General features: G+C 31.7%; 1 protein-coding gene across 1 annotated transcript; it reads right to left on the reverse strand.

Moving 5' to 3' along the window:
- Nucleotides 1-27: 27 nt before the first annotated feature.
- On the reverse strand, nucleotides 28-6,588 carry LOC134261052 (baculoviral IAP repeat-containing protein 8-like). The gene is made up of 6 exons (XM_062743530.1): nucleotides 6,400-6,588; nucleotides 6,065-6,240; nucleotides 4,291-4,348; nucleotides 3,297-3,407; nucleotides 323-412; nucleotides 28-236 (listed from the first exon to the last, which is right to left on the reverse strand). Exons 1-6 carry the CDS (start codon nucleotides 6,557-6,559, stop codon nucleotides 28-30), a joined length of 804 nt encoding a protein of 267 aa, XP_062599514.1. The 5' UTR covers nucleotides 6,560-6,588.
- Nucleotides 6,589-14,931: the final 8,343 nt, after the last annotated feature.

Consider the following 14,931-nt stretch of genomic DNA (forward strand, 5'->3'; position numbering starts at 1 on the left):
TTCAGCTGATATTGCTAAATGTGTTTTTTACACCAAATAGGTGTGTACGGTGCCTTTTATAAAAGCGCCACACATCAAGCAGTTCTTGACTGACGGTGCACAGTCAGTACAAGTGCAGAGATGTCCACAGGGTAGAAACACCACGGATACGAGTTGTATGGAACATTTCCGGCAGTTGGTCGACTTCCGTAACTCTTCGTTCTCTTTTCGAATCAAATTTCTCTGGAGCTCAGCTTCTGTTTATAAATTTTGTTAAAAGTGATGAAAAATATTTCATTCGTTTTATATAGAAAAACTATTCAAAATAAAAGAAAATACAGACCTTTCTTTTCAACATCATCGCAAACAACTGTCCCATCTTCCAAATCGAAAATTATGTTGAGAAGTTCTGTTGCAGATAAAGGCGCATTTTCTATGGAAATATTAATATATACGTTTAGATTATTCAACATTCCCTGCATTTTTAAAGAAATTTACCTGAATTATAAAATACTTTAATCTTTCTGCTGAAAATAGAAATCAACTGTTTATAAATGAGATGTACCTGGAATTTACGTCTAGTTTCATGTCTTCTCGGAGACAATGTGTGACCTGTTAATCATGTTTGAGATCTCTTCTTTACGTGCATTATCAATACTCATACCGGTATATTATACAATTACTGCTGTATTTTTTGGTCAATACAATGATTAAGTCATCGAGGAGTACAATATTTACCGAGCCCGAACAGCAATAATTGTTTTATTATAGAATTTATTGATAAAATGATACAGCTCATTACTTGATTGCATTTTATTAAGTCCTAGCCAACTAAAGAGAAAACCAGAATTAAAATGTATAAATAAACCTTACCAGTCATATCAATTTGAAATGTTTTTATCAAATTAAGTTGCCATAAAAAATGTAATGTCTTTATATAGGAAATATTTTGAAATGAAGGAGTGCATATTACCAGGGAAAACTGACAGCCAAAAGTAAAAATTGTAGTTCAGTAAAAGTGTTAAAGGGGGGTCCCAGCGTCCCCTCTGTCACCACCCTCGTCCAAAGATATACATTTGCTTAATATGTTTTGTTCATATAATATAAAGACATAGTCTTTAAATAGCTTTCCAATAGAATTTGCATCAATTTGGAATTTTTCGATCTATTTTTAGATCAATGTAGAGGAAATAAATCGTTGTATTGACCTGGAACGTCACGTGCAGGTCAATACAACGTAATATTTTTCTAACATAGTTGGATCTCAGCCAATCAGAGAGATGGAAATTATTCAATCATATAATACAAATTGTTATTATCTTCTTTTTTTGAACAGTCAAATATATGCAAGCAGGATATTTTTTGCGTGGTAAATATAGCTCCTCTTTTCTTAAACATTGTTCAAATTTTCGTTTAATTTGTGTAAGTGATATCCAAATATTAGCTTAGAATGCTCTCTCATTGGGATGTGTTAACTCAGAATTTTGCAGGCAATGCTGCATTGTACTTTTTTCATTGTTGATTTTTTTTTTAAATGAACAGATATGAGCAGTGACTCAGACCTCCAGTGGGTAAACATAGGCTCTAGAGTTATGTCTCTTTTTTTATAGAAGGTCTAAATAATTGAACCCCCCACCCACCCCTGGGTCCCCGCCCCAAAAATTTTCATCAATTCACTTGACACTTCCTACCTGTCCATAGGGTTACTTGATTTACACTGACTAGATCCTTTTCATTTCAAAGAATATTTCATGTTTTTTTATATCCTAAATTTATTTGTCCTCTGTGTCATATATGCTGCTGGGATATCGATGACTTCCTGAGAAATGTTATTAAGAAATCCTATCCCCCCCCCCCGAGTTATGTCCCCTAGATTTCCAAGAGCTACATGAGTTATGCCCCCTAGAAATCTTTAGCTATCAAGGTTCTACATTAACGTTAGTCCGTTAGTCTCAGACTAATACATTTTCATTCGGACTAATAAAATTTGTAGCTGCAGATCTGTAGCTCTCCGAAAAAATATATTGATAGACCGGAGAGCTACAGTACCACCCACTGAAAAAACTGTATATTTATTGCGCACAAAAAAGTGCGCTCGGTTCTTGATTAATTCTTCCAAATTCTTACCTCAATTGCAAAAAAGGAAAGATTTCAAAAAATTCCTTTATCCTCAATCAAGTACTCTTGTAGTTGACATATGAACGAAGCATACTGGACCGAATTATCTTTGCAACCAAAATGGCAGTATAAATAAGCGAAATATTCGCTGATTACAATATCAGGCTCAGGGGGACTATTAACAACAATTATGGGGAATATTTGGTTGTGGAAACAGCGAAAGAATATGTTACGAACACACGGTTAGTAATATTTTGAGATTACAGTTTTAAAAACATGGAGAAATAAATCGAGAAAGCTTTTTTTAGCGTTATATATATATAGTTTTTTTCAATGAGGTACTGTAGCTCTCCGGTTTATCAATTAATTTTTCGGAGAGCTACAGAACTGCAGCTACAATGACCGATATTGCATTGTATTCAACAAGCTATTCCCACCTTCATCGCGAAAGAGTTCTGCAAGTTGGGTAATCGCGATATCAAGTATTAGGATACAGCGGGTGTGACCGGTCAGCAGGGGGAGGCCACTTACATGGCACCTGATCTCACCTCTGATATTTCGGAGGTTCACTCCTATTTTGTATTGTTTTGTGGATTTTGATATTGATTTCTGTTCGTTATCCTTCACTCTAGTTACAATTCTAAAAAAGTATAGTTTTGTTTGTAAGACTTCAGTAATGTCTGTTCAATAATGTTTCATGACGTCCGACAACGTCATTTTTTTTAAGGTCTGTTTCTTTATATCGTACACTTATTTTGATGAGATTTCCTAGCGTTGAGTAAGGACTCAACCCGTCTTGTTTTGACGATTTTACAATGTCAAGAACAGCAGCTTTCAAAGCACATATAATTGCAAATAAATTTATACGTTGGGATATATCCTCGCTTGACTGTGCTAGCATATTTGCTTTTTGGAGTTCAATATACTTAAAATACATGATCAACGTCATTATTTGACGTGATAGATTTTTCAAGCCTTGACTAAAATTCGACATTAACTTTGCATCCTTTGCATAAGTAAATATTTGAAAATTCATAGATTTACCTACAGCGGTTTTAATTTCATAGCGCTAGTCTACGAACTTTTTGATAGCCCCTCGTATATCTTTTACGAATTCTAGTACCAGAAGTATGAATCACAAACCTACAACACAGGATTCAGTTTTAACACAATAAAGATTTTCATATATATGCAATTACCCCCTCTCTGGTTACGAAAAATGAATATGGCTTTATGAACCATTTTCTTCCCGTATCCGTTCTGAAGTAAACTTTCAACTGCTGGATTATTCCAAGTGTCATTTTCAGTATCTACAAAAAGTCATTCCTTTAGAAAATGGAAATTTAGAAGCAATTACCATTGGGGAATAAGGATTTTTAACATTGAAACTTTAATTATAATTAATTGTTTACGGCTGTTTTGATAAACTTTATTGATCAAAATTACAAGTATTGCTATCGTTTTTTCAACACAAATCAAGTTATCACTCATGTAGCAGATTCCCAGATATTTTTCATTTGCAAACTGTATCTTTAATTTTTTCTTATATCGTCTTACGAAATCTGTATCTTAATTAAATTAAGAGTAGGATATGGAGATAACGAACTGTATTCTGTCTCAAAGTCCATAAAACAACACAAAAATAAGGCAGAGCAAACACAGACCCCCGAAACATCAGAGGTGGGATCAGGTGCCATGGAGGAGTAAGCTTCTCCTGCTGACCGGTCACACCCGCCGTGTGCTCCTGGTCATAATCAGGAAATAACGGAAAAAATTCAGTGTATAAATAATGGACTAACAATTGGTATGAAAAACATCAATCAGCATTTGACTCAATGATAAATTGTATTTGCTGACATGGTCATTGTATCAACCGTAGAACTTACGAAATGATGACTTTAAACGAGACTGCTGATATTCTTGTTTCGTCAATTGCTTGTCAATAACTCACCTCGTTTTAAAAATTGTTAATACGTAGAGCATGCATGCTCTTGCGTATTGAATCAACCGAGATATATATACTCCGTATGCAGATAATTAAGGTATATTGCTGCATAAGTAAGGGAAGTTAACGATAGAAAAGTTAAAGTCATAAAGTTTATCATATAGCTTGGTTGGTAGATTACCATTTTGTGTCTTTTTCAAATAATATATAAAATAATATGTCGAGTATGATAACAAAACAATTCTTACTTCTAACAGCTGGTCTATTTTGCGTCACCTGTACAGCTTGCGTTTTCTCAGCAATATACTGTGAAACATAGAAGATATTATGAATATATCAAATACATGTAAAGTATCTATATGACTTTGTTACAATGATTCTGGATATCACAAACACATATTCAATTTCCGTATATAATACTGCTAGGGAGAGAGCTAAAATAGGCTTTGCCTGCTGCCCGATCCCATTTACCTCATGTGAATAAAATTTTGTATATATTTAATAAACATTATACTATAAATCTTCTTCTCCTTTATCTAAAATTATTCAATAACGATCTAAAAATATTATAAATGCAAAGAAATAGCCATAACATATTGAAAATCCCATAGGAACAAACTGTGCCTTTTTATTAGCAGACCTATTTTGTATTCATTAAAGCAGAATACGTGTAAAATCTTATGTGTGAAAAGATTAAAAATCTTGCTGTGGTCTTCAACTCGCCGTTTAAATAATAGACGACGTACTGTAAATTAACAATGGTAATTTCCATTCTTATGTCGACACGATATATACTGGTAAGTATGAGATAAAGATATCACGGAGTATGACACATCTGTTTCATACTTGAATATTTTACTCGAAAAGACGTTAATGGACTCTGATCCTCAGCCAGGAAGGACAACTCTTTATAATATAATTAAAATCAAAAAGTATAAAAATGAAGCTCGAAAATTAAATTTTTTTCATGCAACAATTTTCATTATGTACCTGTCAATGTGTTTCAAGGTTCTTTCTTAGAAAGGTCATTATATGTATAAAAACTGGAATTCCTTCAAAAGCCTGGATACCTATGATTTTCATTTTTAAAATGTGTTAATTAATCAAATTTGAATTAGAAAATGCATAGCAGTTTGATTTTTTTTTCCGTAAATCAGGAACAACATACTTAAGATTTATTAATTTTCTCTATGTAATATAATTAACTTGAAAGACGAAGTTTGGGGTATTATCATGGGTAAAAACACTTTACTTTGAAAATTCAGATACATTTTTGTGAGCATTTTCAATTAGTTAAGGCTTGATTTTTATAACCTGAGGATCGGAGTACCTTCTTGGTTACATTACATGCAAGCTTTATGTTAAACGTCATGTCTTTTCAATCGTAAACTTCCCTTACTTATGCAGCAATGTACCTTCATCACATGCATATGAAGTTTATATACCCCAGTTGATTCCATACGCAAGTACATGCTCTAAGTATGAAGAATTTCTAAAACAAAGAAAATCATTGACAAACAGGTTGAAGAAACAAGAATATCAGCAGTTTTGTTCAAAATGATTACTCTGTAAGTTTTATACTCGATATGGCCCTGTCAGAAAATACAATTTATCATTTAGTCAAATTCTGATTCACGTTTTACATACTGATTGTTAGTCTATCATTTATACACTAAGAATTTTACGGATTTCTCTTTTATTTCCAGACCATGACAAGGAGCACAAGGCTGTTTTAACGGTCGACAGGGGATGCTCACTCCTCTATGACCCCTGGTCCCTTCTCTGATGTTTTGGAGGACTGTGTTGTGGTGGCTCTACTCCTATTCTATATGATCTTAAATACTGTTCGTTATCTCCGTATGTTTCATTTAGATAAATTTTCTTTTCATTTAAGTTTCTAGAGACTGAAACATTATGTTGTAATTTTACATTGAGATGTATGATAAAATTTGTTTCTTTTCGTTATATATTTTTAATTTTTCTGCTTGAACTTAATACATTATTTAGAACATGATATTTTACCTGAACCGGATCCGTGTCACGTAACTGCTCTAAACGAACAAAGTCTTTTCCCTTCGTATTGAGAAGATAAGGACATTCAGGCGACCAGCGCGCATGCTCACCCCAGGGCGTGTCCTCATCTTCCCAGTTTCTGAGACCTTGTCCACAATCAAAACAGAACACGGCGTCCGAATTTTCTACAAAAAATATACATCATTATTTGAAAAATAGTTATTGTTTATTCATAGACTGTGGATTTTACATCGAGCTCGACTTAACTAGGATTATTTTTATTCATTAAAATGTCTTATAGCATAATCAAAAGATTTGTAACAAATTATTAAATAGCTGGTCACCTGAATAAAAGAACCCGGCCTCTGCTAGATCTTCGGGTCTTTGGTTGCAGCTCATTGGCCAATTTTGGAAAGTTTTCAGACGAACATCTTTGATTGCAAATTGTTGGAATTTTGGCTTATTGATATTGATACCATACTCTTTAGCGATGTCTCTGGCCATGTCAGGTGGCTGAATTTGATTTGAAAAGTTGTCACCTCCTGTTGCTGCAATTGGAATATCATTGACGAATAGGTTATTTGTCAGTTGGTGGTCGTCGGTCACATTCCAATCCATTGGCTCCTGGGGAGTAGCGATTTCAAGATCTTGAATTGTGCTGATGTTGTTGTTTTTTGAGTTGTTTTAATTTACAGAAAGGTATAAATATTTCAGGTTTTGCAATTTCTGTATCAGAATGAGATAAATGTTAATACTTTTTCTATATAAGCTATACAGGGTGAGGTCAAGAGTAAATTCTGTTAAATAAAAGTTGTCTTTCACTTAAATTCAAAGTTTCGTCGATGACAATGACGCAGTCAACGATAAAATGTCATTGATCACTTTTCATCAGGCGAATATCGTCGACGACGTTTGACATTCCCAGGATGAGAGAATTCTGAGCGTAGGTTTTGTCCGTGAACCGGTATCCGAGAAGACTGTATCAATAGCAACATAGAAAAAACTTCTACCTCTGAAAAGACACCACAGATCGACATAAGATAAAGGATTTGAGTAGAAGACAAAAACGAGACGAACCTGCAATGAAAGAAGAATTTAAAGGGAATCATATACACTAAGTAATTGTAAAACCAATTGAAGCGGTTCCGCTATTTGCATGATTCATAGGTACATGATATCCCGTATAGTTACACAATGTCCCTGTTAAAAGACACTATACAATTTAAAGTTCTTAAATATGGCAACTTACTGTTTTGGAATGTTCAATAATTCAATGTTTCGTCGTGCTAAATATAAACATTGGTTTTATATTATCAGGAAGTAAAAATATATTTTGACCTTTCATGAGACATAAAGATTTTTAACTCAAAATAAATTCACTTACTTAATTTGAAGGCTAACATAAAATTTGAAGCATAAAAAAGCCAAACCAATTCTAAAATAAAAATATAAAAAGTTAAAATTACAGGTTCGTTTTGTTAAGGGAGAGTAATCAAATATGTTATCTTGTTAACTGTCAGGCACCTCTTACCTGTAGAATTTGAACCTTAAATTTCCATTACTAGTAATAAATTAACAACCGAGGGGGGCTGTACATATCATATAAATCAATAACTATAGAAAATAATAGAAATTTAACATACTAGTAACATAAATGTAACCTCTGGCAACCATGTTATGTAATTTAAATTTAGAAATAGGAATTCCAACCTCTTTACATTGACTGGTATCCACTTCTAGATATGTATATATTTTTAACATATGGACATTTTTTAATGAATTGCCATATCCACAAATGCCTGAAGACTGATAAAATTAAAGCACATACATCGTATTAACTTTTTCCTGATGTATCTCGTATCTTTAAAGAGTAGACATATTTTTAATCTAGGTTTGCAGGGAAAGGTTGCTCAAGTGATATTCATATGATTTATAACGTTCATGTGAATATCATGTGTATTTCATAAAACTTTTTTCATGCTCATGTGAATCAAGTATGTTTTGCACGATATGCATGTTATATATGATTGATGTGCATGTACACGTAATATCTTATATATGAAAGTATTGTCAAAATTCATAGCATAGAGTGGTAGCATATTTCTGTTCCCTACAATGTAAGCTACATTGTACTTGTAATCTTTGTTTGCATGTTGAAATATTTGTATATACATGCGGCTTATTTATGTCATTATACAAAATAATTTAAATAATCTAATTTTAATGCTGATAACTTACCTACAAACGTCAATATAAGACATTTCGTAGAAGGAAGCTACTACAGGAATATGTTGACATGCGACTTATTTATGTCAACATACAGCATAGTATTATGTAGTCGTGCAACTTTTTTATGTCAACATGCAAAACTATTTTATAGACACATGCAAGTTCTTTATAATAATATGCAAGATATTTATATTGACATGCAAATTATTACCCTACTTGTGACATAAATATCTTGCTTGTTTTAACATGATTTACATCAATAAGTCGCATGTTTACAAGAATGAGTTGAATGTAAAAAGAAATATCTTTAAACAGCATTTCCAAAAAAATCATGTTGCATGTTAGCCTAAATAATTCATATGACATAATAATACTATTACATCTTACATGAACTTTCATCTTACCGGCGAAATAAACAACTAAGTTTACCAATATCTAAATCGAAATCGATAAAGATTGTTAAATAACATGTCGGTATAATTTTCTTGTATGTATACATAATTGTCGTGAATGTTGGCATATTTTTCTTGCATGTTCACATGATTACTACATAATTGTATATAGGGACAGAAAATATGCCACCATCAAAATAGCATAGATAATTTTATTTGGTTTTCGTCTCTTTCTCGTGCTAAGAATCCACATGGAATTCATGTAATTTTGCCTGTGTATACTAAGAATGATGCAAAAAAATAAAAATACCTAAATCTGTTTGAATTTTTTGCACAGACGTTTTCAACGCTACTTTTCAAAAATATTTTCAAGGTCAAGACGAGTTTTTGCCACTTTCTGCTGCATTCTGAAATTGTAAAATCTGTAATCTCATTTGGCATTTGTAATAAATGTTCTACACACACACACACACACACACCCTCACACGCACACACACACACCCTCTTTTATATTTCACATGCTGTAGAACAGAGCTGCAAATGTGCTTCAGGTTCACATGAACCGAATTGTTCATCAGTTTCAGTACGTATTTAAGGTAGTACAAAACACCCCTGCATTCTATTTTTACTTATTTCTTAAAAAATACTAGAGAAAAAAAAGAATAATATTACTACATTGTCAACAATGAATGACCCCTGTAAAAAAAATAACAAGTTTTTGCTCGATTGCGTCATAGTTTGTGAAAAAAATCAGAGAATCCTATATGTTGGTCAATTGGGAGTTTACATTTTGGAATGTTTACGATATCTAAGTGCAATAACACGCATGTAACAGTCTGATATTAAATGCAGTGTAACTTTTGTTCATTAATAGTAGAGAGCTGATATTTGGACACACATAGAAGGAGTCTCTGTACTTTGTGTACTATAAGGTCAAGGTCTTATCAAGGGGTCAAAGGTCAAATATTGTGACGTCATCTACTGAATCTTTTATCTATTTTTTTTTTTGCCATTTAATTTTTTTTAATCGCCAAAATATCAGAAACTACCGGTTCAATTTTCTTTATTTTTACACATTTTATTTTTATCATTCTGTTCATTTTTAGCAAAAATTTAATTATACATTTTTCTTTAGAAAACTTTAAGTGTAGGATATTTATATGTGAATTTTCAATTCCGACGCTATTTATGTTCTATTTTTACTCAGTATTTCTCTCAAATGGTCCAGTATCAATTATTAGAATTATAACACAAACTTGCAATAGATCAATTGATAATTATAAAATAAGGCTCATTCTCAAGTCGAGTGTCTGATTTTACAATCTTCTTACAGGAAGTCCTATAGCCCATATTTCAGACCATGTGGGCAAAATATGTGCGGTTGAATTTCTTTCATATTACAATGTATATATTAAAGGTACTTGGACACAGATTTGAAGTTATTATTTTCTCTATAATATTAAGATATTATATTCACACAAAAATTAATTAAAAATCTTATTTCGTTTAAAAGATATTGAAATTTCAAATTTTTCGGCGGGTTTAATTGACATATCCTTTCACTCTCACAAATTTAATTCTATTCTTAATCCTTAGGAAAAGTGGCAATCTCGTTTTGTATAAATGAGAATTTATAAATACTATAATCCAGAAAATTCAGAGTAGACATTTCTTTTACCAGTAGTCTTACCGGATAGAGCTTCTATACCAAAACTTAGGAAAATCTTATCTGCAAATCTTCTAATGTTGTCTATGGAATAGAATGTAATCTGTGTGGACTTGTTTATGTTGGTGAAACCAAGCGATCGCTTAACAAAAGAATATCAGGTAATCGATTTCAAATAAGATAGGGATGCTCAAAAATTCAAAAGAAATTTTGGACAATTTGAAATCACAAGATTTTACCAAAATTAACAGCTTAAAAAAAGTTACCATCTTATGACTTTATACACAACCATTTCGCACGATAAATTAAAGTCCAGGCTTTTGATACCATTAGCATCTGCTTTTTCAATAAATATGGAACTCGTAGATTTACTTCCTTAGTCATTGGTCATTTGCAAATAATGGCCATTTCTGAATATATTCAATTGAATCGTTTAATGGACATTTGACCTTCAAGGTATATGGAGACATTCTGAAAATTTTCAAATTTATTTCCATTTCTTAAATATTTGCAAGAAAGATATGGAGATAACGAATAGTATGCAGTCTCAAAGTCCATAAAACAATACAAAATAAGAGCAGATAAAAAAACACGGACCCCCGAAACATCAGGTGACATGGAGGAGTAAGCATCCCCTACCGACCGGTCACATAATATTTAATAAAGGCATTTTTAATGATTATCAAAAGTTTAAATTTAAGATGTCGAGATACAAGACAGATATAGAGCTCCAAATTTTTGTTATATAAAAAGATTAATTATATGTACTTATATATGTTCGTTCAAAGCAGATTTTTCAATTGATAAGTGAATGTTTAATACCATTAGACATTTTCTAGTGATTTATATATATTAGTGATCTACAGTGTATATATGAAAACAAAACAAGGTGAGATCCTTGTTTACATAGTGAAGATTTTTAAGTTCTGTATCTTCTTTTAAACCGACAAATGACGTTAAAATTTTTGCTGATCATTTAAATTTCCTTATTTGGGAATTGTAAACATTAAAATTGTTTGTTATAATCAGTTGAAACTCTGTTCTTGCCCCTTTAAGGACTGTTCATTTTCTCATAGTTCATGCAGTGGTTGGGTTATTAAAATACCGGGTAAGTATATGTCATGTAATGTAATGTAATTTATTTTTCTTAAGTAATTGAAAGAATTTGTAATTGAGTTTGCTTTCAATTACGTCATTGCAACTTTAAACGTGCACTTGCATTTTTTGTAAAGGACATACTAGTTTTACTAATATCGCAGATAAAAACAGAAATGTTTTAACAAAGACTAATAGACAGAGTAGAATAATCCTCAAAGGCGAAATGAGAATCATCGGTGTATGAAAACTTTGTCTATCAATTAAAAAAAAAGATCAAACTGAATTTATAAAGGATAGATTGAAAGGTAAAAATGCTAATATTGAACGCTTTATTGATAATGAAAACAAGTGAAAGAAGATGTAAACTCCTGATCAGTCATCGCCACGGTTTGTAACATTGTAATTACACAGGTAACAAGTAAATACTAAGGTGTTGATCTATATTTTTTCACTTTTCCATAAGATATGAATTACCGGGCGTTGTTTCGTTTACTCTAATCGTATATCAATGGACAGCGTTTATGAAGTATTGTTTACACACAGGCATATGCAAACCGGTAAATCAATAGAAAGAAAAATCTAGACATGAAAAACCTATAAAAAAAAGTATATGTCTCTGGAAATTACATTGTCTTTAAATAACTTAAATAAATTAAGTTTCAAAAATAATGAATTTTTAGCTTGATACCTTAAATATTTTCCAAATGATCATAAAATAAAAAGACATTATTTGTTCACCCGGCACAGTCGCCATTTGGTTGCATGACGTCATTGTTTCTCAATGTCCACATTCTCTACCTCATACACTTATGAGATTCTCTTTTAATGAAATTCCTTGGAGTTAAGTAAAACCTCAAACTCGTCTTGTTTGTGTAATTTTAATATAACATGGATAGCTGACTTCAATGTTTATGATATTGTATATAGATCTACACATGGTGAAAGATTCAAACTTAATTATAACAGCATATTTGCTTATCGGCCTTCCACATCTATCACGCACGATCAACGTCACTTACTGATGAAACTTTGAAAACCCTTCCTATAGATTAACATATTCTTTTTAGTATTTAAAAACAAGTGCTGTAAATGCATTTTATTTTTCAATGGCCCATTTAAATATTTCCTAGATCTATGCCAGTTTTCCAGAGGATGAAACTTTATTGTGTGTTAGAAAAAGACCTCCCCGCCTTCTGACGTCACTATAACTCATTGTTTGGCATTTCATACAAACTTTGCAATGAAATTTCATATAACTTACATAATGGGGCTTATATTGAAAACTAATGGTATAATATTATTATACCGCATGCGTGAATTAACACCATTTTTGGATGACAAATTTTCATATGAAATAAGTTTTTTTTTTCTCAGTTACACTTAGGTAGAAAAAATGTAATTTTCGAGGTTGAGCTGCATAGACATACCATTGCTTTAAAAACACCAATAATTTATATAAAAAAGGTAAGCAATGATGTATAGTTTATTATATAAATAAAACAGATGATGCTAATTATAGTTAAAGAATTCATTGATGTATCTTAATTGGTTTTAATTTTATGGTGCTAGTCCACAAACTTTTCGAACAACCCTGTTGCATTCCTTTATCGTCTTTTTACTACAGAGAGAAACATTTCAGTTGATATCTCCTATAAGATTGCTTAAATAGACTTAACATATGGCAAGGTCTTGACTCAAGGTCTTTTTTTCCTGCCCGTAGCTTAAACGGAAGATCTACTCGTTGTTTTGCAACAGACTAGGCTCTAGTCTAGGTAGGATTACTCATTTTTCTTGTATCTAAATATTATGAAAATATCACATAATTAATAAGAGAATTAACTAAATAATGGTATCAGTGAGATTAAATTTGACCGGTTTATATGGGAGTCAAGGTAAGTCAAGGGTTCACTATCTTTTTCCTGGAAATTAATATTGATTGATTGATTGTATATTGTTTAACGTACATGTATATTGTTTAACGTCCCTCTCGAGAATTTTTCGATCATATGGAGACGTGGTGTAGGGCTTCAAATTAAACCTATACCCGGCACTCAGGGCCATTGAGCAGTGAGGGTTTTTATCGTTCCAACGCCTACTATGACACGGGACCTACGTTTTTAAGTTCATATCCGAAAGACCCGTGACTTTCACTTCTAGTGCCGAGCGCATGGCGAAGGAACTGTCACTACCTATGTTTTCGTTTTAGGTATGACGGGCGCCGCGAACGAGAATCGAACCGGCCTGATCACGAAGCAACGCTCTACCACTAGGCTATCGTGACCTTTCCTGGACATTAATAATAAAACATATTGTTGCAAATTTAGTGATTCATACTTGTAATTCAAAAGATTAAATATTTATTTTTTTTGCATAACAAGATACTACCATAAAGGACGAATAAGAAGTATTACAAAACTGACATACATGTAAGTAAGTAAACTAAAATGGATATTGACTAAATCCGAATTTTCTCAACTTTTCTAAATTTTTAAAGAGTTTTAGTTTTTTTTTTATATCCCTCCTATATTCAACTTTCACTTTTACATATGGTAAAGCTATCAAATAAAGATAAAAAATGATACAAAATTTTTAAAAAAGTTTTAATTGTTTACTTGGAGAGAAAAAAATACTTTTACTGATTTTTGGCTTTAATTCGTCTAGATTGGAAGCTTATAAAAACATTATTCTAGTTTGTTTGAAAAATCATATTTATTTCATAAATTTAGGAACTTTTGTAACTTATTATTAATTAAACTTATATTGGAAGATTTCACCAAGTCTTTGATTGTGTAAAAAGTATGACTAATTCAATGTTCTTTAATAATTTTGAGAGACAGAAAAGATCATACGCCATCATTTCGCAAAAATATAGCCCATGCTAGTTTTCAACGCGGTTTACCATTTCAATTTAAAGTTGTACAATTGTGATAAGGAAGGAAAAATATCTCTTTAAATCCCTAATTCTATATACATATATAAAACATTTAAGCAAATGAACTTTGAATAATTCATCTAGTAGTCAGAAACTAGAGAAAATCCTAGCTTCAGTGATTCCTTTGTTTCACCATCATAAACATGTCACATAAATGCATTCTATTCCTTAGATAACAGAAGATTTGCAGTTCGGATTTTCCAAAGTTTTGTATAAAAGCTCTGTTCAGTAAGATTACTGGTGACAGAAGTGTTAGTTATTATCCTAATAACCTAGCAATTGAATCTAAAACTCTGCCTAAATTCGATCGATAATGCAGATTTTCTGAAATACTAAAGCATCATTTCTCTTTATAGATACATAAAAATAGCATTGAGACCCCACTCCATTTTTTTCAAAATGGGGAAACATTACTAATCACGACGTATGAAAGCACACTGAAAGTTTGAAAAATTTCCTTAAAATTTAAAAAAAAAATCTCATTTTTTACAATTTCAAAAACTATATCATTTTCAGAACCTTTTTCTTAGAATGGGGTTCATTCTGAAATAAATATATA

This window comes from Saccostrea cucullata, unplaced genomic scaffold (assembly GCF_032062105.1).
Source record: "Saccostrea cucullata isolate Sc308-1 unplaced genomic scaffold, CSIRO_AGI_Scuc_v1 ctg12017, whole genome shotgun sequence".
In the NCBI taxonomy this organism is placed as follows: Eukaryota; Metazoa; Mollusca; class Bivalvia; order Ostreida; family Ostreidae; genus Saccostrea; species Saccostrea cuccullata.

Excerpts from the sequence above, each read along its gene's own strand:
- LOC134261052 (XM_062743530.1), bottom strand. The coding sequence starts at position 6,559 with ATGGCCAGAGACATCGCTAAAGAGTATGGTATCAATATCAATAAGCCA. Across the intron at positions 3,408-4,290 it reads AAATAGACCAGCTGTTAGAA|ATACTGAAAATGACACTTGG; the intron begins GTAAGAATTGTT and ends GACTTTTTGTAG. Across the intron at positions 413-3,296 it reads TTTTCGTAACCAGAGAGGGG|AAAATGCGCCTTTATCTGCA; the intron begins GTAATTGCATAT and ends ATATTTCCATAG.